The sequence below is a fragment of the Pipistrellus hanaki genome, assembly GCF_964339955.1.
Source record: "Pipistrellus hanaki genome assembly, chromosome: 20".
NCBI classification, from domain to species: Eukaryota; Metazoa; Chordata; class Mammalia; order Chiroptera; family Vespertilionidae; genus Pipistrellus; species Pipistrellus hanaki.
This window is the reverse complement of record NC_140522.1, coordinates 2,368,538-2,391,363: the sequence shown is the minus strand read 5'-3', so window position 1 is coordinate 2,391,363 and position 22,826 is coordinate 2,368,538. Positions and strand designations below refer to the sequence as shown.

The window sequence follows — 22,826 nt, the reverse complement described above, 5'->3', positions numbered from 1 at the left end:
ACATGGCAACCTCCTCCCTCCTCTGTCTATAACCAGCCACCTGGCAAGGCGGGGTGCGGAGAGAGGGGTTACACCGCTCTCCCCCGCTGCCGGCAGGATCGGAATAAACGCCCAACCCTGGCTCTGCTTCATGGGCTCGATCGTGGCAGGCAGCCCGGACCCCTGGGTCGTCCGGGTACAGGTGGGCACTTAGATTCGTTCTGTCCACACCACAGAACAGGTCTGTTTCCTTCGGCACCTGTGGCCACACAGGAACCTGGGTGCTGCGAGGGCTTAAGACCGAAGGGGAGGCCCCAGCAGGTGTGTGGCTCCGTGGATAGAGCGTTGGCCTGCGGACTGGAGGGTTCCGGGTTCGATCCCGGTCCAGGGCACGTAGCTTGGTTGCAGGCTCCTCCCCGGCCCTGGCCCCAGCCCGGGTCATGTTCACCCAGCTTCTATGTGTCTCTCTCTCCCATCGATGTTTCTCTCTGTCTCTCCCCCTCCCTCCCACTCTCCCTAAAAACCAATGAAAAGATATCTTCAGGTGAGGATGAACAAACAAAAGGACTGCAGGGGAGAGTGAAAACTCACATTTCCCCTGGGGGGAGGGGCCTGGGATGGGGATCATTATCTGCTCCCCTCCCCCCCCTTTTCTCCGTCACACACAGCCGGAGGCACAGGAGCGGGGTCAGAGGAGAGAGAACACTGCGGGAGGGCCGAGTGAGGCTCCCTCCACCCCACCAGCTGAAGGAGGGCAGCTGAGCCCTAAATAGAGACGGGATTTCACACGTAGGCTCTGCAGCTTCTCAAAAGGAGCAAGAATCAAGGGCTTGTGAGCACAAGTGGCAGATCTAAAGATCTAACACCCTTGGCTTCCAGCTGAGCAGGGGACCCCGTTAACAATACCTTTATTTTCCTGCCCCGAAGAGGCCACGGACCATCCTTTGCAGAAATACACATCCCTCCAGCTCGCAATTCCTTGTGCAGTCTCAATGGGGACCGTGTCAGCCGTTCGGCAAGGCCAGCTGTGCTCCCAGGGAGGACTGCCCCAGACAGGTGGCTGCAGAGACGGAACTGCAGTGTCTCCGAATGTCCAAGGCCAAGTTGGTTCCTTCAGAGGCCTTTGTCCTTGGGGGCGGGGAGCAGGGAGCAGATGACCATCCTCCCTGTGTCCCCACAAGGTCTCCCTCTGAGTGTGTCTGTGTCTAGTCTCCTTCGAAGGACACTGATCCCGTGGATAGAGCGTCGGCCTGCGGACTGAAGGGTCCCGGGTTCGATTCCGGTCAAGGGCATGGACCTTGGTTGCGGATACATCCCAAGGAGGAGGTGTGCAGGAGGCAGCTGATGGATGTTTCTCTCTCATTGATGTTTCTAACTCTCTATCCCTCTCCCTTCCTCTCCGTAAATAATAAATAAATAAATAATAAATTAAAAAATAAAAAATAAAGAAAATAGAGCAGAAAAGAACAAATACTAGTAAAGGCTAGTTTTCTACATGGGCCTCGAGGGACCATGTCCTCAAAGCAACAAACTCAAGTTTATTTTTTTATTCTTTTTAAAGTATATTTTTGTTGACTTCGGAGAGGAAGGGAGAGGAAAAGAGAGAGAGAAACATCCATGATGAGAGAGAATCAATGATCGGCTGTTGCCTGCTCGCCCCACACTGGGGATGGAGCCCGCAACCCGGGCATGTGCCCTGACCAGGAATCGAACCGTGACCTCCTGGTTCCCCTGAGCCACGCCAGCTGGGTGATATGCCTTTCATCTGATGAACGTGATCTTCAGGTTTTCTGTGCCCAAGAAGCCACCCTGAGCCTTAGCCTAATGCCAAGGAGGCGGGATTTAGTCAAATAGCGGTAACATGACGCCAATGGGGGAGCGGAAATCCGATGCTCCCTTCAGATTATCTTATGCCCGCAACCTCTCCACCCGGTGCCCAGGCACCACCAGTGGCCACCAGCCCCTCCATCTGCTCCAACACCTGCCTGCAGGCCTGAGCAGAGCTTCCTGGACTGGCCTCCATCACAGACCCGGCAAGGTTCCTCTGTCAGTGGCCCAGTGTTGGCCAGCATCGTTGTTGCTATGGCGACAGCCACCCATGCATACATTGAGCAGGTGTACAGTACTAGCCTGGCCTACCAGTACTGGCTTACAAAGTTTTCTAGGTTTTTTTGTTTGTTTGTTTGTTTGTTTGTTTTTTGTTCTTTTAAAAAAACATTTTTAAAGATCACACTTTTTATTTACTTTTTAAAATATATTTTATTGATTTTTTTACAGAGAGGAAGGGAGAGGGATAGAGTTAGAAACATTGTTGAGAGAGAAACATCCATCAGCTGCCTCCTGCACACCCCCTACTGAGGATGTGCCGGCCACCACAGTACATGCCCTTGACCGGAATCGAACCTGGGACCCTTGAGTCCGCTCTATCCACTGAGCCACACCGGTCCCTAAGACATTTCCTCCTCTCCCCTTACCCCCCCCCCCCCCCCAGCCCAGGACTTTTAAAATCAGGAGCCAAAATGCAACCACATCATTTCCCTAGCAACCACGGCAAAGCGATTCCCTCTGGTTGGGGAGGTTAAAAATAACACTGCACATGCTACTGCGGCCAGCCAGAACCTTCTGGAACATCTCTTTGGTTACCGCAGATGCCTAACTCCCTAAGTCTCACCTGTTATCAAGGTAACCTTTCTAAGGCACCGGGGAGACTTGCCTGCTTAGAGTGGTTCAGTCTTCCTCTGACTACAGTGGGGAAATCATAGCCAGCTTCCAGCCCCTCCCCACACCATATGGTGTGCTAACAGGGGTGAGAAACACCTTTGGTGGTAGGAAAGACATCAATGGTGCTTCTATGGGGAAAATCTCATGTTCATGTCTGTGGCCAACAGCCACTGGCATTGAAATCAGCTAAATTGCCCTGGCCGGTTTGGCTCAATGGTTAGAGCGTCGGCCTGTGGACTGAAGGGTCCCGGGTTCGATTCCGGTCAAGGGCATGCACCTTGGTGGCGGGCACACCCCCAGTAGGGGGTATGCAGGAGAGCTGATTGATGTTTCTGACTCTCCCTCTTCCTCCTCTCTGTAAAAAAATCAATAAAATATATTTTATAAAGGAAACTGCCCAAGCAATGTGGCTCAGTAGTTGCACATTGACCTAGGAACCTGGAGATCGCGGTTCCACAACCGGTCAGGGCACCTGCCTGGGTTGTGGGCTGGATCCCCAGTGTGGGGCGTGCAGGAGGCAGCCGATCAATCATTGATGTCTCCATCTCTCTCTCCCTTCCTCTCTGAAATCAATAAAAACATATTTTTGGAAATGTTTCATTCTTCATGTCAAGCAATTTGCAGGCATCTCTTTTGACCCTATGACCCCATAAGGTAAGGACTCTGCCCATTACCTTCCTTTGCAAACGAGAAAATGGAGACGGAGAGCAGGTCATCCTTGGCCAAGGGCGCTCGGTAAGTGATGGAGCCAGGGTTTGGGGCCAGACTGCCCGACTCCAGAGGCCAAAGCTCACTCACAATTGTTTACAGCCCCGTTTCTTTTTCTTTCTCTTTCTTCCTTTTTTTTTTTTTTTTTTTTTTTTTTTTTTTTTTTTTTTTGCATCCACAGGCAAGCATGACTCACGGCTAACTGCGAGGTCTTATGATTCACGGAAACTCTTTTTTGTTGAAATCACCAACCCGTCTCCCCTTTGAAAACTCCAAGGAGCTGAAAATGTTCATTCTGTCGTGCGATGGAAAAGAAAGGACGATTCTCCATTTTGATGGCTTTGCTCCCACGAATTCAAGGTCTGGGCTTTCTTTTCTGCCCCGCCGCTGCCCCCTCCCTCCTCAACCCTCCCACCCCCGCCCCACCGCAATGTCCTGAGCACGCTTCTGTTCACTGGAAATGGAAACACTCAGTCCCAAGGACCACAAGTGCTTTTGACCTTGGCACAAAGCAAAACTGGGTCACACCGAACGGATTTAGAGGACGGCAGGGTTCAAGGTCGCTGCTGAGGTCTGTTCCCTGAACTTGAGCAGTGAGTGACAGGAGCTGGTCATTGACGAGGGCCTTTCACAACTGTCACCTTGGTGCTCAAAGGTGAAGGCTGGGAACCATGTCAGCGCCAGAAGCCACTCTGGTGTGGAATATAATGAACAACCTAAACTGATGAACAAAATAGATCCAGAGACACAGAAGCATCGAATAGACCGTCAAACCTCAGAGAGAAAGCAGGGGAAGGCAGGGTCAAGGACACATGCCCAGGTTGCAGGCTCCATCATAGTAGTTAACCATGCACAATCAGCTGAAACCGGTTTGGCTCAGTGGATAGAGCGTCAGCCTGCGGATAGAGCGTCAGTCCCGGGTTCGATTCCAGTCAAGGGCATGTACCTTGGTTGTGGGCACATCCCCAGGAGGGGGTGTGCAGGAGGCAGCTGATGAATATTTCTCTCTCATCGATGTTTCTAGCTCTCTGTCTCTCTCTCCCTTCCTCTCTGTAAAAGAAAAAAAAATATCAATAAAATGTATATTAAAAAAACACACAACACAATGCACAATCACACTGGTGGGAGGTTGCCAGGCAGATGGAAAGTCTGGGGTTTTGTTTTCTCCTTTTCCTTTCCTCCCTCTGCAACGAGAAGCCGCCACCTGCCTCCGGGAATATTTTTGGCTGGAATATTTTTGCTCTTCTTGGTGGAAAACATTTGCTTAAACAAAGCAACTGGATTTCTGAGCTGAACTAACCATCTCATTTATACGTGACACGCTTTGGGGTAACCATTGGATGTCCCAGTCTGTTCCTTTTGGGACCATATAATCCTCTTCTCGATGTTGCCTGCCCCGTGTGGCTACAAGCACCTGAGAGCCCAGGAACCACAAAGGCCCACATTTTCTCAGGATTAACAGGATACAAGTGCACACTACGGACAAAGAAAGATTGTGTCTGTTCTTGTAACTGCTATGGCTCCGTATGGTGCTTTCTAGGAGAAGCAAAACAATTCCTTGTTTTAAAAACACCCCTTCAGCCGAAAACGGTTTGGCTCAGTGGATGGAGCGTCAGCCTCTGGACTGAAGGGTCTCAGGTTTGATTCTGGTCAAGAGCATGTACCTTGGTTGGGGGGCACATCCCCAGTATGTGCAGGAGGCAGCTGATCGATGTTTCTCTCTAATTGATGCTTCTAAAAACTCTATCCCTCTCCTTTCCTCTATATTAAAAAAAATAATAATAATCAATAAAATATATTTTTAAAAATATTTTGAGTTTACAAGATGTCAAAATGTCAAACGCGATGAGGAATGACGATCTACCTAACTCCAGATGCTGCCCCCCTCCAATGACAAGCGGTAATGAACCGTGACTCAGTTCAACCCCCGGACCCCAGAAAGGGACAGGCGAGGCGGGGTCCTCATTAGAGCAAGAACCCAGGAAGCCAGACAGCCCTGTGTTTGGAGGAACAGGCGGCGTAGCCCGCCGCGATCCCCCCCTCTCCCCCTCGGGGAGGCAGCCTCCGCTGCCCCCGCCCGCCAGGAGCGTTCCCGCAGCGCCTGGTGGAGAACCACCGGGGAGGACAGCTCCCCGGCGTGGCGCGCACTGCGGAGGGGCCCCTGATCGCAGCGGGTTGGGCAAGGAAGAACCCGCTGGGACCCCCCGCACCCACCCTGCGGGCAGATCGGGGCTGGCGGGTTGCCGTCCCGGGGTGGGGGGGTGGACAGGTCCCTGCAGGACAGCGGACCCGCCACGCCGCGGCGGCCCTGCCCCTCCCTCTGGCACCGCCTCGCTCGGGAGAGAAGGGTGGAGCGTCCCCGGCGCAGGCCCCGCCCACCACACCCAGAGTTGGCTCCCCATTGGCCAGAGGGCTGACAGGGCGAGGGGGCGGGGCGCTCTGGAGGGCGGGGCCTCCCCTGACAGCTCGCGCCCGGGAGAGGAGGTTGGAGCGTCCCCGGCTCAGGCCCCGCCCACCGAGTCCAGCGCTGTCTCCCCATTGGCCGGAGGGCTGACAGGGCGAGGGGGCGGGGCGCTCTGGAGGGCGGGGCCTCCCCTGACAGCTCGCGCCCGGGAGAGGAGGTTGGAGCATCCCCGGCGCAGGCCCCGCCCTACCGCGCCCAGCGCTGGGTCCCCATTGGCCGGAGGGCTGGAAGGGAGACGGGGCGGGGCGTGCGAGGGGGCGGGACCGTCGCTGGCGGCTGGCGCCCGGGAAGGTCGGCCGGCGAGCGCTAGGTGTGGAGACGTCGCGGTCGGTGCCTGAGGACGCAGCGGCGGCCCCGGGTCCAGCCGCCGCCCTCGTCTCCCGCCGCGGCGCGCAGCCGGCGGCGCCCCAGCTGCGAGTGCGCTTCCCCGGGGCGCGGGGTCCCAGGCGGCCAAGACGGCGGGCCGGCCGGGCGCGGAGCGGCGGGCGCTGTGCTGCCGGCTGCGCTGGTGGGGGGCGGCGGGCCCGGGCCCCGGCGCCTGCGGCCGGGAGGCGCTGCGCGGGGCGGGCGCGCGGGCGGCGGCGGCGGCGGCCGGGGCGATGGCCGAGGGCGGCGGGGGCGCGCGGCGGCGGGCGCCGGCGCTGCTCGAGGCGGCCCGCGCGCGCTACGAGAGCCTACACATCTCGGACGACGTGTTCGGCGAGTCGGGCCCCGAAAGCGGCGGCAACCCCTTCTACAGCACCTCGGCCGCCTCGCGCTCCTCCTCGGCCGCCTCCTCGGACGACGAACACGAGCGGCCGCCGGGGCCCCCGCCCTGCGTCCCCGCCGCCCCATCCGCGCCGGAGCCAGAGGAGGACGAGGCTGGCTCGGGCTGGAGCGCGGCGCTGCGGGACCGGCCGCCCCCGCGCTTCGAGGACACGGGCGGTAAGACGCGGCCATTTGGGGGGGTTCCGGGGGGGGGTGCCAGGGAACCCCAGCCAGGGAACCCCGGCCCGGGGACGCGTGAGTGCGGGGCGGGGATTCCAGATGCTCCTGGGGCGGCGGGTCCCTGGCATCTGTGCGGGGCGGGGTGGGGCGGGAGCAGGTCAAGTGCAAGAACCCACCGGACTTCGTGGGAGGGACTTCCTTGTGGGGCGGGGGGTGGGCGGAGAGGATGAAGCGAGGTGGGGCCAGCCCTTGGCAATGGCAAGGACGTGGGGGGATCGGGCGCCCCGCACTTGTTCTAGGGGTGTCCTGGCGACCCAGCCCCACTCCCGGGCTTGTACCGCAAGTCTGGGTGACAGGTGGGCTTGCCTGGCTGAGGGGACTCTGAGACCCCGACGGGGCTTGGGGAGGGCTCTGGACCAGCTGGACCCAGGTGCCAGGGGCCTGGCGGGGCAGGTGGCCGTCCGAGCGAGGCCCTGGGCCAGGCGAGGGGGCATCGGTCCACGGTGTCTTCTTCATGGTCCGAGTGTTCTGCCTGGGAAACTTGGGCCGTCCGTGCTGCTTGGGATCGCTGGTGAACCACAGGCGACAGCGAAAGGACCGGCTTGGCTGCGGTAAGGTGTGGGTCTCCCAGCAGGAGGCGCTCCCCGGCCTGGTTCTGCTCTGCTCCTGGCCACAGATGGTGCCTGACCCCAGAGACGCTCGCTGGAGTGCTGGCAGAGGTGGCTGCTGCTGCTGCTTCTTAAAAAAAAAAAAAAAAATAGCATATATTTATCTCAGAGAGGAAGGGAGAGAGAGGGAGAGAGAAACATCAACGATGAGAGAGAATCACTGATTGCCCCCCACGGGATGAAGCCTACAACCCCGGCATGTGCTTTGACCGGGAACCGAACTCCAACCTCCTGGGTCATAGGTCAGCACTCAACCACTGAGCCACACCGGCCAGGCCAGATGTGGCTTTTTGACGGCCTTCCTACTGCCCGCCTTTGAGGGAGGTTTGTTTTTAAATGTCACTGGGCCGCCCCTGCTCCCTGACAGGTGGACAGAGTGGACACCAGCCCTTTCCCCCACGTTGGAGGCTCTGTTCCTCACTCGGTGACCGGCGGTGGCAGGCCCTGGATTCTGCACCGGTTGTGTTCATGGGTGGGAGTGTGTGTGTGTGCAGCCCGTGCTGCCGAAGGCCAGGGAGTGGCCGCACTGAGCGGGGTGAGGGTGATGGTGGTGTTGGTGGTGGTGGTGTTGGTGGTGACATGCACCCGGGAGGCAGCTGTGAGGGGCTGAGTCTGGGACCTCCGGCCTTGGATCTGCACCGCGTGCTGCAGCCTGCTGCTCGGCCGGCGGTCCTGGCGGGCTCCCAGCAGGGAGTGGTCTGCAAACCGCCCGCTGGCAGGCAGGCCGGCAGGCAGGCAGGCTGCAGTGGGGATGTGCTGAGCTGCAGCCGGCTTACAACCTCCACCTCAGCAGCACTGCTTGGGGTGGGAGGTCTAAAAGCGTGTACTCGGTCGGGATTAAGCTGAGTTTTGGAATTTTCAAAGTCACTCCTTTTATTTTTATTCTTTAAAATGTTTTTTATTGATTTCAGAGAAGAAGGGAGAAGGAGAGAGATAGAAACATCACCGAGGGGAGAGGACCACTGATGGGCTGCCTCCTGCACGCCCCACACTGGGGATCGAGCCTGCAACTGGGGCGGTGCCCTCACAGGAGAATCCAATCGTGACCTCCTGGCTCACAGGTTGACGCTCAGCCACGGAGCCGTGCTGGCTGGGTTGTCTGCTTCTTTTCTGCCCCCTGCGTCTTCTGGTTTGTTGTTAGTCTGCCAGCCCTCGTTTGGCAGGCTGTATTCGAGGAGCGTCTGATCTGGCTTGTGATCTTGGAACACTTGAAATCCATGTCCACCTGGGAGAGAGGACACAGCGACTCTCCCTACATCTCAGGGAAAGAGTGGAATTGGGGCCCGGCGGGCGGGACTCAGTGGGTGAGCGTCGACCCTAGGAACCAGGAGGTCACGATTCGATTCCCGGTCAGGGCACAGGCCCGGGTTGCAGGCTCCATCCCCAGTGTGGGGCGTGCAGGAGGCTGCCGACCCTTGATTCTCTCTCATCATGTATATTTCTATCTCTCTCTCTCTCTCTCTCTCCCTTCCTCTCTGAGATCAATTACAAAATATATATATAGAAAGAGAAGAGGGTGACATTTTGATCTGTAATCAATCTTCCTAATAGAAAACTTGTAACAGGAATATATGTTGCTGATAGGAACAGATGAGGAACAGGCGTCCTGCCCACCTCCTGTTACATAAACGTGCCCGTGCGTGCGTGTGTGTGTGTGTGTGTGTGTGTGTGAGTGACTGTGTCTCGTGTGTAACTGCGTTGCTGTGCTGGCTTTGGCTGAGTCAGGTTTCTTCTCTGAGACGGAGAGAGGACTGCTGTCTGGGACCTGCGATGACCGAGACCCCGTGCACCAAGGGGGGAGGCACTGGGTACCACTGCCCCGCGATCTGCCTTCAGAAAAGGGGGGGCCCTTGGTGTCCAGCTGATAGGAGGAGGGAGTTGAGACCCCTAACGGCTCTGCAGGCTGTCCCAGTCCTCCCAGCCTCTGCCTTCTGTGTGTTTCATGGGTTTAGGTCCTGGGTCAGGCTCTGCAGAAGCGCAGCCCGCAGTGATGGGCAGAGAGGGTCCATCTCTCCCCCTTCGCGCTCCCCCGCCCCCAGGGCCTGGCTCTGTCTTGAATTAGGAGTTCCCTAGGGAGGGTGTGAATGCAAACACTGCGTGTGGGCTGCCTGCAGGCTCTTGGCCCCTAGAATGGAGGGGCAGCTACTGCGTTCTGGGAACTCGGGACCGGGCCCTCTCCCACCAGTTTTGCAACGAACCCCCTGAAATAGCTCCCGCAGGCCATAGGCCTCGCCCGCCCACCCTGCAAATGACCGCAGCGTGCGAGCGAGCGAGCTCTTGGGAGGCGGCCTGGGATGCAGGCCTGGCTGCCTTCTGGCTCCCGCCCGTGTGGTTCTCTCTCTGAGCATCTTGTGATTCGTTCTCTCCGAGGAGGGAAGGAGCGGACAGAGCCGCAGAGGCTCGGGCTGCTGTCTGTTCTGCGTCGTCGGTCTGGGTCGTGCTGCCCGGGGGCCGGGCTGCTTGCATTTTCCATCAGAGGTCGGACTTCACGGGAGTTTCCCTCCTGTGCTCCGTGGCAGTGGCCTCTGGAATCGTTCCGGGAGGAGCCGCGACCTTGGGAAGCTGCAGAGGAGCAGATGGCGTTGGAAATTAGCACTGCTCGCTGCTTTATCTTCGGAGAGCCGGCTGGTGCGTTGGGAATAAAGACTAACAAGAAAGAGGAGGAAAGTCTTCTTCTTAAAACCAGCATTCACCAGTCATAGGATTAAAATATATATATATTTATTGATTTCAGAGAGAGGAAGGGAGAGGTTGAGAGAGACAGAAGCATCCACGATGAGGGAGAATCATGGACCGGCTGCCTCCTGCACGCTCCCTACTTGGGATCGAGCCTGCAACCCGGGCATGTGCCCTGACCAGGAATGGAACCGTGACCTCCTGGTTCCTAGGTCAGTGCTCAACCACTGAGCCACACCAGCCAGGGTGTAATAGGATTCATGAGCAAAGCTACCTGGACCCCTGTCTCGGGGGAAAGGTGTTTCCTACCTTGAGCTCTGTGGCTCCAGGAATGTGAGTCCTGCATCTTGGTTGTTGCAGGATAAGCCTTACGAAGTGCCACGCAATACCAGGCATGTGCCGGGCCCCAGAAACCACGGGGGGGCTTCCTGGAGAAGGCGTCCGCTCATGTGCCAGGGGAACCTGCGCCCATGACGAGGACCATAGCCACAGAGCAAGGCTCGCCCTGCTTCTCAGCCCAGTACAGAGAGCGCAGGTGGGTCTTCTGAGGCCGAGTCGGGGGTGGTGAGAAGGGTGATCACCGGTTAATGGTCACCATCAACTGGTCAGACTTTCATTCAGAAAAGGTGGTGCGCCCCCCCCTTTTTTCTTTTAATAACTCCGAGAACTTTTCTCAGTAAAAAAAGCTTTAGATTTGTCCAGCCGGTGTGGCTCAGTGGTTGAGCGTCGACCTATGAACCTAGCAGTCATGGGTTCGATTCCCAGTCAGGGCACATGCCCCAGTGTGGGGTGTGCAGGAGGCAGCCGATCAGTGATTCATCATTGATGCTTCTCTCTCTCTCTCTCCATCTCTGAAATAAATGAAAGTATATTTAAAAATCAAAGACTCAGTGGGTGGCAATCCCTCTGTGTAAAAATTGGGGAATTTTTTCCCGTACCTGAATTTTTAAGGTGGAAGCATTGACTTTCTGAGTTTATCGTCACCAGATGAACAATTCCCAAATAGGACTCTGTCTCCAAATACTCGTAGCCTGAATGAAATCAAGTGACTACACAATTACATTATATTCTTAAGGGCTATTTTGTTTAATGTTATGAAAAGCTAATACATAGGATAATTCTACCAAGATCATAATTAGGATATAACTTAAACTCTATTATACTGCTTGGTATCGTTATTTACATTTTATAAAAGTCAATCTGAAAGAATATTCTTTTTGAAGTTACTGGGATAACTCTCTGGAATCAATTTAAAAAAAAAAAATCATTGTGTGACCACCTCACCCTCTCTCTGTCTGAAGAGCTATTTTGTTGAGAAATCACGTTTTCAGTGAAAGGAACATCGGCCCGCCCTCCCTGTGTGCTTTCCACTGCATCTCTTTGAAAGCTATTATTGTTTTCATTGAGATTCAAGTTGTGTCTGTATCTCCCAGGAGCTGTCTCTCTGGATGCGGGTTCTGCTGCTTCCGGGCCATCTCACTCTCACTGAGAGCATGCGAGGGCTCCGTTTTCTCTGGGGGCCCAACCACTGAGCCACCCTGGCTGGGTCAAACTTACTTTTTTCAAAACTTATTTTTATTTGATTGTAGAGAGAGCAGAAGGGAGAGAGAGAGAGAGAGAGAACACTTTGATCTGTTATTCCACTTGTTTATGTATTCATTGATTCTTGGATGTGCCCTGATGGGATTGAACCCACAGCCTTGGCATAGCTGGACGATGCTCTAACCAACAGTACTACCCACCCAGGGCTCTCAGACCTTGTAATGAGGACTTGGTCTGGTGGTTGGTTGCCTGGGGAAGATGGAAGCCATGGGGGGGCAGCCGTGAAGAGCCTCCTCCTGAACCAGGGTCAAGGGCCGCACGCACAGGTGCAGGAGCGGCCGTGGCCGGGAGTTGCCTGTGCTCCTCTGGGCTGTTATATAACGGGCGCGTTCAGATGTTGCTGCCGCTATCATCGGAGGCTTTCAGCCTCGGTCTTTCAGGAGAGCTTAAAATTGTTTTGACCTATTTTCCGCTCTTTCTACCTGGAGATTAAAAGGCCAGCTCTGCGGAGCCATGGTGTTCGGGTCGTGGCTCAGCAGGGTTCTGTGACCTCCCCCCAGCCCGTGGTTTGGTGCAAGGGAGTCTGGGAAGTGTCTGGTGTGATGTTGGGGTCCGTGTGATATTGTAAAGAACACGGGTGCCCTCTCTATCCATGTATCTATATAGCTATAGTAGAGGCCTGGTGCATGAATTCATGCACAGGTGGGATCTGGCCAGCCTGCCCCATGGGGGCCCATTGGGCTGGACCAGTGGGAGGGAGGGGCCACAGGCAGTTGGCTGGCTGGCCCTGCCCCTGACTGGGGTGGGGGGGGATGAGGCTTTTATACATATCTACACATCTACATGTCTATCTACACGTCTATATGTTTATATGTTTACATGTCTACATATATTTTTAAGTCGACTTCAGAGAAGAAGGGAGAGAGAAAGAGATAGAAACATCAATGATGAGAGAATCATTGATTGCTACCTCCTGCACGCCCCACACTGGGGATGGAGCCTGCAACCCGGGCCTGTGCCCTGACCGGGAATGGAACCCTGACCTCCCAGGTCATAGGTCGATGCTCAACAAGTGAGCCGCGCCGGCCAGGTGAGAACATGGCTTCTGAGCCAACTTCCTGAGTTTGCTCTGAGTGCAGCCACATCCTTAACTCTCCCACCTCCCAGCCTCTAGGACCGCTCCCCAGAGTCCCTTCACCTGAGCCTCCGCTCGCTCCTCTGCAAGAAACCACTGATGCCTCCCAGCCTGGATGGGAGGGGGAGGAAGGCCATGTGGACACCCTTCCCAGCAGGTGGGGCGCGGCCAGCGGGAGGCCAGGTGGGAGTGTGCTGGGGCTGGCGCCAGCAGGAGAGGGGAGGGGAGGGGCAGGGGCTCCCAGGTGGCAGGAGCATGGAGGGTCGTCCAGGCCATTGTAAGGATGTGGCTCTCACCTGGGGGGCAGCGGGAGCTCAGTGGTTCTGGCTGAGGGCACCCTGGCCCGGTGTGACTGCAGAGAGGTGCTTGGGCGCTGGGCTGAGCCAGGCCCCGGGAGGACCCGGCACCACCTTCATCTAACGAGGTGGGGGAGAGGGATGGGGGCGAGAGGAGGGGGAGCAGAGGGGGAGAGGGGTGACAGAAGAAATAGACAGCCCTCCTCCAGTCCTCCTCTCCCCCCGGTCCAGTTCCCCCGCTGCTCTGGATCAGCCTGTGAAGGCCCTTTGAGCAGTTCAGAGGCGGGAAGGTTCCCGTGGGTGTGTGATCTTGGAGGGCAATCCTCACCGTCCCGGGAGCATCAGTCCGGCCTTTTCCGTAAAAAGGCCATTTCATCTTCTCTTTGCAGCCGTCACTAACGAGCGGGTGCCCGGCAGGGGCCGTGGCCAGCTCGCCGGGGCTCGCCCCGCTCCGGGGGGGAGGAACGGCTGGGCCCGGGCTTCCTCTGGCTAACGGGCTGTCGATGGCTGTGCCTCTGGGGCCATGTAACGGGTGCCAGGCCCCTTGTGTTTATTGCCGTCAGCGATGGTGAGGGTGAGGTTCATTTCTCTGGGAAATGGCACAGCCTCGTAATTGCACCAAATTCCTGCAGGAGCTGGTTTGTGGATGACCCAGTGCCGCTCTCCGTCCTCCTGCGTCTCGGTTTGATGCTGGACGCGGCCCTGGGACGGGGAGCAGAGGGTCCTGGGCGTGGCCCCTGGGTGCTGGCAGGTCGGAGGTCAGGGGTCTGATGTTGCTTAGTGTCTGTCGCTGATGCTGTGCCCCACGAGCGGCACCTTAGCATGTTCATTTTATAATGATGCCACGGAGAGCTTCTGTCTGTAAAACCTCTGCTGTGCCCGGCCGGCGTGGCCAGTGTCTGGGGGGAGGCGGCAGTGAGGGAGAGGGCTTCTGAGTGACGGGTGCGAGGGGAACTTGCTCAGGGGGTGAAGGGACCCTGGGAGAGATGGACCCGGGTTCCAGTCCTGCCTCTGGCCTGCGGGGCTGGGCCCTTGGGCCAAGTCCAAACCCTCCCCTCCTGGCGCCTTCCGTCTGCCACACACCCACCATGCTCTGGGCACCCTGCCAGGAACCTGCCATCTGTGCCCTGGGCCCCACTTCCCGAGTCTGGGGGCGGGGGTTCATTGTCCTCCTTTTACACGTGAAGAAACGCAAACTGAGGCTCGAAGCTGCTCATCCAAGGTCACCCAGCTGGTAAAGGGCAGAGCGAGGACCTCAGGGCTGCTGGATGGCCCTTTCGGCCACGCTGCCTCTTCGCCTCAGTCTCCTCCTCTGTGAAATGGGTATTTGTGATGCCAGGGAATTGTGTGTTCAAGTCCTAACACACTCCTCTGACCCCACAGGGCCGTGGCCAGTTATTCGTCCCCTTCCTCCTCTCCCCTCCCCTCGGGGCTTCTCCGCTCTCTGAGCTGCTTCCTGGAGCACCCGGTTGGTCCAGGGAGCAGCTGCGGGCTTGCCGGTGTCCTGGCTGACAAACGCACTCTCTCCCCCCTGAGCCATAGTGAGGACTCGGGGAAGGGACCTTCCTGCTAACTATGGTTTTAGTCACTGAACTCCACTCTGCCCTTTGCAAAGGTGACAGCGAAATTGCTGCCTTTCACTTGGCCTGTCAGCCTCGTGTTCCGAATGGAAGTGGATTTCTCTCTTTCTTTCCTCCCTCCCGCGACGTATTCACACCCGCCCCGGCTTGGTGTCTGTCCCTGGCACGTGCGTGTCAGGGCCCGGATGGAGGTGCCCCCGTGTCTGCAGAATCACGTGCGGCTGGCTGAGCGGCCTGGACCGGGGGCGGAGGGACAGATGCCCGGTCATTACCGGCTTCCTCCCACGCGGGGGGGCTGGCAGGGATGGCCTTGTGTTTTAAGGGGACAGTTAGGCAGCGTTTTAAAGAGCTAGACCTACAGCTTTTCTTTTTTTTTTTAATCTCATGCGTTCGCGCCCACGTCGGCGCTGGGAAGGGAAGCCAGGCGCGGTCTGCCCACGTCCTCCTGGCTATTCTGCTGTCTCACTGGGAGCCGCTTCCATCTTTCAGGAAAGAGACAGAGGGCAGGCCCCGGTGAAGACGGCCCGTGCGGCCCCAGCCGCCTCCGCTCTGACCGGGAAGGGGCTGGTGAGAGTTCTTCCCCGGCCAGTGTGGCAGTTTCTTCCTTTCTTTTTTTTTTTTTTTTTAAAATATATTTTATTGATTTTTTACAGAGAGGAAGGGAGAGAGATAGAGAGCTAGAAACGTTGATGAGAGAGAAACATCGACCAGCTGCCTCTTGCACACCCCCTACTGGGGATGTGCCCGCAACTCAGGTACATGCCCTTGACCGGAATCGAACCCGGGACCTTTCAGTCCGCAGACCGATGCTCTACCGCTGAGCCAAACCGGTTCCGGCCAGTGTGGCAGTTTCAAGCTGCCGACCTGCTTCCGGGGTTCAGGCTGGCGCCCAGCCGATCGGAAGTGGGGAGGTTCCCCATCTTTGACATTCAGGCCCTCCCCCCCCCCCCCGAGTTGGGCTCTTCCCTGCATGTCAGCAGCATCTGCTCAGGCTGCTTTCCTCCGAGTCCTGGCAAACAATAGCCCGGGTTTCTCGGGGATATTTATAACCGGGACAGCACAAAGGAGCATTTGATGCCCACGTAGCATTTAAAGAATTATTCTCTCCCCCCCCGCCCCACCGTCTTATGAAAAATTCATCCCCAGAGGCCTGGCTGCTCTCCGCCTCCTAAGTTTGGGTGTCTGGGCTTGTCTGCTCCTCTTCCTTCTTAGACGCTTAGGTGGCGTATGGGGAGGGGGAGGGGGTAAGGGAGAGGGGCAGAGTGCGGAGATCTGTCTGCTGTGGGCGGGTGGATCCACCCTCTAAGGGAGCGCCCTGACCACCAGGGGGCAGCCCCTGAGCTGAGCACGCAACCCGGGCCTGTGCCCTGACCGGGAGTCGAGCCACGACCTCCTGCTTCATAGGTTGACGCTCCACCACTGAGCCGCACCGGCCGGGCTCCCTTGCTCTGGATCAGTGTTTCTGAATTTGCCAGATTTGTAAGAAGGGTGTGTGCAGCGTGAAGAGGGGCCCCTGGTGGTGGTGTGTGAGTCGCAGGAGGCTGGGGTTCGGGGGGGCTGGTGCGTGAGCCCCAGGGTGGCCCGCGGGCAGAGGGGCAGCGAGGGCAGTGCCCCCAGCCTGGCCGCGGCGGGCGGCGGGCGGCGGCAATCAGCCCCCGGCCTGCCGTTGCAGGTCCCACCCGGAAGATGCCCCCCGGTGCCAGCGCCATCGACTTCTTCCAGCTCTTCGTCCCCGACAACCTGCTGAAGAGCATGGCGGCGCAGACCAACATGTACGCCCGCAAGTTCCAGGAGCGCTTCGGCGGCGACGGCGCCTGGGCAGACGTGACGCTGGCCGAGATGAAGGCCTTCCTGGGCTACATGATCTCCACCAGCATCTCCCACTGCGAGTCCGTGCTCAGCATCTGGAGCGGCGGCTTCTACAGCAACCGCGGCCTGGCGGGCGTCATGAGCCAGGCCCGCTTCGAGAGGGTCCTCAAATACTTCCACGTGGTGGCCTTCCGCTCCGGCCCCGCGGCCCACGGCCTCTACAAGGTGCAGCCCTTCCTCGACGCCCTGCAGAGCGGCTTCGACGCCGCCTTCCGGCCCTCCCAGACCCAGGTAGGCGGCTCGGCGGGCTCGGCGGGCCCCTCGTGGCCCCCACCGCTCGGCAGCTGTGCTGGGGAGTCACCCTGGGGTCCTCCCTTCCTGCCTGGACTCTGAGGTCACTTCAGGGTCGTGCAGGTCAGCAGCTCCCGACCCCAGACGATCAAAACTCGGGGTTTTGCTCTGAGATGCCCTTTTCCTCCTCTTTTCTCCCCACCCTCCCTCTCCTTTATTTTATTTTTCCAAAAATAGTGTTTTTATTGATGTCAGAGAGGAAGGGAGATGAGGAGAGAGAGAAACATCCATGATGAGAGAGAGTCATGGACGGCTGCCCCCTGCACGCCCCCCGCTGGGGATGGAGCCCGCAACCCGGGCATGTGCCCTGACCGGGAATTGAACCGTGACCTCCTGGTTCACACGTCACACTCTAACCACTGAGCCATGAGGGCCGGGTGGAATTCACTTTAATGCAGACAGGAAAGAAATTCTCGCTGGCCCTGCCACGCCGGTGAGGCGTGTGGTTTGCGCCGATAATGCAGGCGGAGTGGAGGCGTTGGCTCTGGAAGCGTGCGTGGAGCAGGCAGCCGGAGCGGCCTCTGCGGCGTCCCCCTCCCTCCTCCCTTCTGCTCCATCTCCCTCCGAGGCGGGCACTCGCCGTCTGGCTAGAGTGGTTCCAAGAGGCGCTCGACTGTTTGCTGGGCCGCCCAGAGCCGGCTGGTTCAGGAGGCAGGGGGGAGGCGCCTCCTCCAGGCAGCTCGCCAGGCCTCCCCTCTGAGCAGGAGTCGCTGGGCTTGTCCCCCCTCTAACCACAGGAAAGCCGAGGGCGGGGGCGGGACCCGACGCCCCTGTGGTTTGTAATGGCATCCAGACGGCACGGAGGAGAGGGCGGAGGGTAGGTGAGCGTTACCCTCCGCTCTGCCCTTGGCCCGGCGCGTCCGGACTCCCCCGGAGCCTGTCCGAGAGGCAGACCTCGGGCCCTGCCCCCTGCTTGCTGAATCAGAGCCGGCCGGTTAGCAAGTCCGCCCCCCACACTCCCCACCCCTGAGCCCAGGCCTGCTGAGGCCCTGAGCTCTCTCTGCTGCCGCCGCCCTGAGCATCTCTGCTCGCCCTCCCCCCGCAGGTGCTACACGAACCCCTGATTGACGAGGACCCCGTGTTCATCGCCACGTGCACGGAGCGCGAGCTGCGCAAGAGGAAAAAGCGGAAGTTCAGCCTGTGGGTCCGGCAGTGTTCGTCCACCGGCTTCATCGTCCAGGTGAGCCCGGGGGGGCGGGGCCGAGGGGAGGCGTGGCCGAGGGGAGGCGTGGCCGAGGGAGGCGTGGCCGAGGGGAGGCGTGGCCGAGGGAGAGGCGGGGCCGAGGGAGAGGCGGGGCCGAGGGGAGGCGGGGCCGAGGGGAGGCGGGGCCGAGGGGAGGCGGGGCCGAGGGGAGGCGGGGCCGAGGGGAGGCGGGGCCGAGGGAGAGGCGGGGCCGAGGAGAGGCGGGGCCGAGGGGAGGCGTGGCCGAGGGGAGGCGGGGCCGAGGAGAGGCGGGGCCGAGGGGAGGCGGGGTAACGGTGACCGCTCCCTCACGGCCTTTGGCTGTGCATCACGCAGATGTTCCCCTCCGAGGCTGGGCCCCGTGCTCCCTCCACACTGAGCACTGGGGTGGCCGGCGCTGTCCCCTGCACGTTCGTCCCACCCACCTCAGCCCTCCGGTTAAACTGACCCAGACGCAGGCCCCACCCGGCCAGCGTGGCTCAGCGATTGAGTGTCCACCTAGGAACCAGGAGGTCACCGTTCGATTCCCGGTCAGGGCACAGGCCTGGATCGTGGGCTCCATCCCCAGTGGGGGGCGTGCAGGAGGCAGCCGATCCATGAGTCTCATCATGACACTTCTCTCTCTCTCTCTCTCCCCACACCGCTCCCTCTAGGAAATCAATAAAAATATATTTCAGAGAAAGAGCAATGATTGGGTTAAAATGAAGTCGTTAGGGCTGAAGCCGGTTTGGCTCAGTGGTAGAGCGTCCTCTGTGGACTGAAAGGTCCCAGGTTCGATTCCGGTCAAGGGCATGTACGTTGGTTGCGGGCACATCCCCGGTAGGGGGTGTGCAAGAGGCAGCTGGTCGATGTTTCTCTCATCGACGTTTCTTGCTCTCTATCTCTCTCCCTTCTTCTCTGTAAAAAATCAATTAAAAAAATATATATATATTTTAATGTATTTTATTGATATTTTGCAGAGAGGAAGAGAGAGGGATAGAGAGCTAGAAATGTCGATGAGAGAGAAACATCGACCAGCTGCCTCTTGCACATATGTGCCCGCAACCAACGTACATGCCCTTGACCGGAATCGAACCTGGGACCTTTCAGTCCGCAGAGGACGCTCTACCACTGAGCCACACCGGTTTCGGCTCAATAAAATATATTAAAAAAAAAAAAAAAAATGAAGCCGTCAGGGACGGAAGCCGTGCTGCCCGGAGTGGGCCTGCCGCCGCCGCGCTGTGGCTCACGGCCCGCTGTCTCCCCGCAGATCTACGTGCACCTGAAGGAGGGCGCGGGCCCCGACGGGCTGGACGCGCTGAAGAACCGGCCGCAGCTGCACGGCGCCGTGGCCCGCAGCCTGTGCCGCAACGCGGGCGGCAAGAACTACATCGTCTTCACGGGGCCCAGCATCACCAGCCTGGCGCTGTTCGAGGAGTTCGAGAAGCAAGGTGGGTCCTGGGTGCGGCCCAGAGGAGGTGCTGGGGGGGCGGGGGTGGCGTCCAGCACAGGCCGTGCGAGGAGGACAGACCCAGGGAGCAGATCGCCGCGGCCCCGGCACCACCGGGCACCGCCGGGCACCGGAGCTGAGGGGCCCGAGCCCGGCTCCGGGGGACCGGCCAGCACACAGCCCGCCGGAAGGCCGCAGCCGCTGCAGGAGCCTGAGGTGCGGTCCATTCGCTGCTGTAACAAGAGGCCACAGGGCGGGGCTCACAGACCACAGGGTGTATTGCACTCACACCCGCCTGTACACACACACACAACACACCTACATGCACTCACACACGCCTATACACACGTGTCCTACACACCCGCCTCAGACAGGAAGTCTGATGAGCATTCGTCCCAGCAGGCTCGGGAGCCTCTGGGGCTGGGGAGCCTCTGGGCTGGGGGGCCTCCGGGCTGGGGGGCCTCCGGGGCTGGGGGGCCTCCGGGGCTGGGGGGCCTCCGGGGCTGGGAGCCGCCGGGCTGGGGGGCCCGGGGCCAATGCCATCATGGTCTGTGCCCTCCCCCCCAGGGATCTACTGCTGCGGGCTGCTCAGCTCCCGGAAGAGCGACTGCACGGGCCTGCCGCGGTCCATGCTGGCCAGCCCCGCCACGCCGCCCGCCCGGGGCCAGCACCGCATCCGCACCAAGGGCAACATGTCGCTCATCTGCTGGTACAACAAGGGCCACTTCCGCTTCCTCACCAACGCCTACTCGCCCGTGCAGCAAGGTGGGCGCCGTGCGGGCGGGGCGGGCGGGGCGGGCGCGGGGTGCTGGGGGGACGCGGGTGAGTGAGGCCGCCCCGCTCTGTCCCCGCAGGCGTGATCATCAAGCGGAGGAGCGGGGAGGTGCCCTGCCCCCTGGCCGTGGAGGCGTTCGCCGCGCACCTCAGCTACATCTGCAGATACGACGACAAGTACAGCAAGTGGGTGCCCGGGCTCCCATCCGGGCGCGGGGCGGGCGCGGGGGTCCTGCCGTCACCGCACAGACACAGGGACCGGGGGCGGGAGTGGCCCCATTTCACATGGAAAGATGGAAAGAACAGGCCCCCGGAGAGCAGCCCGTATGGAGCCCTCCCCCGGCTCCCGGCTCCCCGGCTCGGCCAGCAGCCCTGCGTCCTCCGCAGCTGCCCCTTCCCCGGCCCCCCCTTCCCTGCCCAGAGTGCCTCCTCCGCCTGCCCACCTCTCCCGCCTCCCTGGCCCAGACCCCGCACCCCTGTCCCACCTGCTCCTGACCCTCCCGTGGCCTGTGTCTGCCCGTGGTCTGTGTCTGTCCGTGGCCTGTGTCTTCCTGTGACCGCATGTCTGCCAGTGGCTGCGTGTCTGCCCGTGGCCACGTGTCTGCCCATGACCCGTGTCTGCTCGTGGCCGTGTGTCTGCCCGTGGCCCCACCCTGGGGACGGAGCCCGCCACCCGGGCCTGTGCCCTGAGCGGGAATCGCACCGTGACCTGGTTCCCAGGTGGATGCTCACCCTCCGAGCCCCGCCGGCCGGCAGGGTGGGCGGCCCCTGACCCCCGTGTCCACGCAGGTACTTCATCGCTCACAAGCCCAACAAGACGTGGCAGCAGGTGTTCTGGTTCGCCGTCAGCATCGCCGTCAACAACGCCTACATCCTCTACAAGCTCTCGGACGCCTACCACACGCACAGGCTCAGCCGCGCGCAGTTCGGAGAGAGACTCGTGCGGGAGCTGCTGGGCCTGGAGGCCGCCTCCCCGACGCCCTGAGGGCCGGGCTCGGGCCGGACCGGGTGGGGGGAGCGCCTGCCGTCGACCTGCCCGCCCGCCCAGGGCCGGGGGACGCGGTGCAAGGAGGGGCGCCCGCCCCGACTCCACACGCCTCGTGCCACCAGGCGCCGCCGGCGGTTCTCAGCGGGTGTGCCACCCCGGTGCCACGGCTCAGCACCACGGCCGGGAGGGCTGGTGCCCCGCGGTGCCAGGGGCAGGGGGAGCTGGAGGCGCCCGCTCCGCACAGACGTGTGGCCTGGCTCGCCGCCGCCGTGTGGACGTGGCCTCAGCCAGCGGGCGGGCCGTGCGGCTGAGCCGGTCGGTGCGCGGAGGGGGCGGTTTGCGCGGTCACAGAGGGGGCTCCGCGCTGGGGCTGAGCCAGGCCTCCCGCTCCTGCCGTCCGTACGCGCGAACGAAGTGCGATGCTATTTTTTACTTTTAAATATATCTTCAGGTTATTTTCTTACTGTTGCTCAAGGTCGTCTGTAAAAGAAAATGTCTCCCTTCTCCCCCATGGGGTCCCCCCCCCCCCGCTTCCCCCGGCTCCCAGCACGGTCCCGGTCTGGGCTCTGCACCCCGTGCCCAGGCTCGGGCCCGTGAGGGCAGCTCAGATGGGGAGCCAGGGACCCCGGCTGCCCGAGGGCCTCTCGCGTGTCATTGGCGGGACGACTGGTATCGGCAAACACGCAGCGTGGCCGGAACAGACAGACCGTCGCCAGGACGGCACGGCCCACGGCCCACGGCCTGTGTGTGCCTGTCTCGGTGGCACTTGGACGGGGGTCGGCGTCGCACACCCACGGGGGGCGGGCTGCTGGCCGGGCTGTGTGATCTCCCGAGGGGACACCATGACGGGACAGACCGCGGGCAGCCGGGGCCCACGGCCCCCAAAATGAGCCACGAGCCCCTTCTGGCACCACGTGCTCCCCTCCCGCCGACGGGCGAGGCCCTCAGTTCACCATCGTCCCCCGTCAGTCACGTGTGCCGGCAGCATGCCCACCTCCGTGCCCCGTGTCCTCGGCTCCCGACGACGGCCACCTCGCCCCCGGAGTCCCCTCGGGGCCCCTCGGCGCGGCCGGATCCCAACCCGTGTGTCCGGACGCCTCGCCCGTCCCCGGGGACCGGGAGCGCTTTTTCCACGTGAGAATCTATTTTTAATTTGTGGCGCTTTTTCTACAGGGTCCGCCGTTTCTGAGCTGAGTGTGTGTCTCCCCCGCCCCTGCTTGGGGAGACGCGAATGCAAGCTGGCGGGGGCGGGGGGAGGGGGTGAGTTTTCTTTTCTGTCCAAACCAGTCAAAGGGAAAAATAAAAGTCTATTTAGATGTTGCGTCTGTCTGTACGTGCGTTTGTGACAAGGTCATTGGGTGTGACGGGCGGCCGGGAGCTGGGACGGTTCTCGTGAATGAGGAGCAGCTTTACGTGCGATGAGACGTTGGGGCCCATGGTCCAGGTTCTTCCTGTCATCACGGCAGGGAATGGGGGCCGGAGAAGCCGTGGTTTCCGGCCGAGGCCGTCTCAGAGCGCACGCTGCGAGGTGTAAGGGCCAGAAGCCACCAATCCCCGGGCCCCCTCTTCAAGTTTCAGGAATCCCGGTCTTCCCAC

General features: G+C 60.1%; 1 protein-coding gene across 1 annotated transcript; it reads left to right on the top strand.

Annotated features, from left to right (window-relative positions):
• The first annotated feature begins 6,141 nt into the window (after positions 1 to 6,141).
• On the top strand, positions 6,142 to 22,551 carry PGBD5 (piggyBac transposable element derived 5). Its single transcript, XM_084868733.1, has 7 exons — positions 6,142 to 6,796; positions 16,369 to 16,796; positions 17,902 to 18,036; positions 19,289 to 19,469; positions 20,036 to 20,233; positions 20,323 to 20,428; positions 21,032 to 22,551. The coding sequence occupies exons 1-7, from the start codon at positions 6,472 to 6,474 to the stop codon at positions 21,225 to 21,227; spliced, it is 1,569 nt and encodes a 522-aa protein (XP_084724859.1). The 5' UTR covers positions 6,142 to 6,471; the 3' UTR covers positions 21,228 to 22,551.
• The last annotated feature ends 275 nt before the right edge of the window (positions 22,552 to 22,826 follow it).

Bases quoted from the DNA above. Each gene is read 5' to 3' on its own strand.
- PGBD5 (XM_084868733.1), top strand. From the start codon at position 6,472: ATGGCCGAGGGCGGCGGGGGCGCGCGGCGGCGGGCGCCGGCGCTGCTC. The intron at 16,797-17,901 runs GTAGGCGGCTCG...CTCCCCCCGCAG, and splicing joins TCCGGCCCTCCCAGACCCAG to GTGCTACACGAACCCCTGAT. The intron at 20,429-21,031 runs GTGGGTGCCCGG...GTGTCCACGCAG, and splicing joins TACGACGACAAGTACAGCAA to GTACTTCATCGCTCACAAGC.